Raw genomic sequence first — 1,659 nt, forward strand, 5'->3', positions numbered from 1 at the left:
TCCCCCGCCCCCCTTCTCGGTCCGGCTGTGAGTAGAAAGCACACCGCGTTCCGCCGCCCCGGGCGGGGGCTGGGCGGCTCCCTGTCCTCCGTTACCGACCGCCGTTCTCACCACAGCCGAGTTCGCTGAAATGGTAGCCGGTTACGGGATAAAGAGGCGCTGCACCCAGGGGCCATTTTGGGGGGAATCTAAGTGGGTGAAAAAGCCTAATTGGGTATCGGATCTCTGACGTTTGCATCAGTATTAAATTTATTAAGTTGTAAGGCCTCAGCTAGTTCCTTTTCTGATGCTTTCAGTTATGATTTAAATAGTTATGCTCAAATATTAGATACTGAAATGTTTATTTCATACTAATTGCCTAAGTTAAAACCCTCTGAAGTAATGAAGTAGTTTTAAAAATACAGTGTCTATTTTTTAAAACGTATTTTTATGAAATTAAATACTGTAAAACTTTGAGCCCAGGAAGTAGTGCCCTAGAGTAAGTGCTTAATAACTTGCTAGTAGTTTAGAAAATATTGAACAAACTCTAGTCATTTCTTAAATAACCTTGATTAACACCTAGAAAAGGCAAATAGGACTCTTTTAAATGTATGTAGCTGCGGAAATTATTTTGGAATGTCAGTGTAAATGTAAACAGAATGGGTCCTTAAGTCCTCTGTAGCATATTAGCCCTTGGGAAGTGTCATAATGTCAGGCCTTGTTTCTTAGATCTTTTTCCTTTAGTCTTTAAAGGGTGATTTTCTTTTTCCTTTTTAAAAATATGTTTATATTGATATTTAGAGAGAGGGGGAGGGAGAGGGAGAGAGAGAGAACATCCATTGGCTGCCCCCTGCACGCTCCCTGCCGGGGAAGGAGCCTGAAACCCGGGCCTGTGCCCTGACGGAGAATCAAACCTGTGACCCCCTGGTGCAGGGGTGTGCACGCAGCCACCAAGCCCCTGGGCTGAAGGCTGGCTTTCTAGATGATCATACTTGTGTTGTCCCGCTTCCTTTCCCAGGATTTCTCTAGTCCAGTGATGGTGAACCTTTTGAGCTCGGCGTGTCAGCATTTTGAAAAACCCTAACTTAACTCTGGTGCCGTGTCACATATAGAAATTTTTTGATATTTGCAACCATAGTAAAACAAAGACTTATATTTTTGATATTTATTTTATATATTTAAATGCCATTTAACAAAGGAAAATCAACCAAAAAAATGAGTTCGCGTGTCACCTCTGACACGGGTGTCATAGGTTCGCCATCACTGGTCTAGAGTACTAGAGTGTAGAGTTCTGAATTTGGTTCCCTTTTTGTCCAGTAAACCCTCACATCGTGAAAGATTCTTTTTGTGCTCTTCTTTAATGGAATGGGGAGAAAATGGTATTTTAAATTATAAAGACGACAAAATCTCCATTGTTGGTCAAGTACATGGGTCTTTAAAAGTGCCAAGAAAAATAACTGAATTCTCCAAAACTCAAAGGAAATCACCACTGTTTTAGCAGGAATGCATATAGTTCTTAAAGAATAAGGGTTCTCAGCTCACCTTATATTTTTTACTTCTTTTTTAAAAATATATGTTTTTACTGATTTCAGAGAGGAAGGGAGAGAGAGAAAGAGATAGAAACATCTGCCAAAACCGGTTTGGCTCGGTGGATAGAGCGTCGGCCTGCGGACTGAAAGG

The 1,659-nt window shown here is 41.4% G+C and overlaps 1 protein-coding gene across 1 annotated transcript in view; it reads left to right on the plus strand.

The window, feature by feature from the left end:
- The first annotated feature begins 37 nt into the window (after positions 1-37).
- The window catches only part of FAM175A (family with sequence similarity 175, member A), an 18,391-nt gene continuing 16,769 nt past the window's right edge, over positions 38-1,659 (plus strand). The window contains exon 1 of the mRNA XM_014544461.1: positions 38-133. Coding sequence (XP_014399947.1) covers positions 131-133 — 3 coding nt within the window. The 5' untranslated portion in view covers positions 38-130. The remainder of the gene's footprint in view (positions 134-1,659) is intronic.

The sequence above is a fragment of the Myotis brandtii genome, unplaced genomic scaffold (genome assembly GCF_000412655.1).
Source record: "Myotis brandtii unplaced genomic scaffold, ASM41265v1 scaffold111, whole genome shotgun sequence".
Lineage (NCBI taxonomy): Eukaryota > Metazoa > Chordata > Mammalia > Chiroptera > Vespertilionidae > Myotis > Myotis brandtii.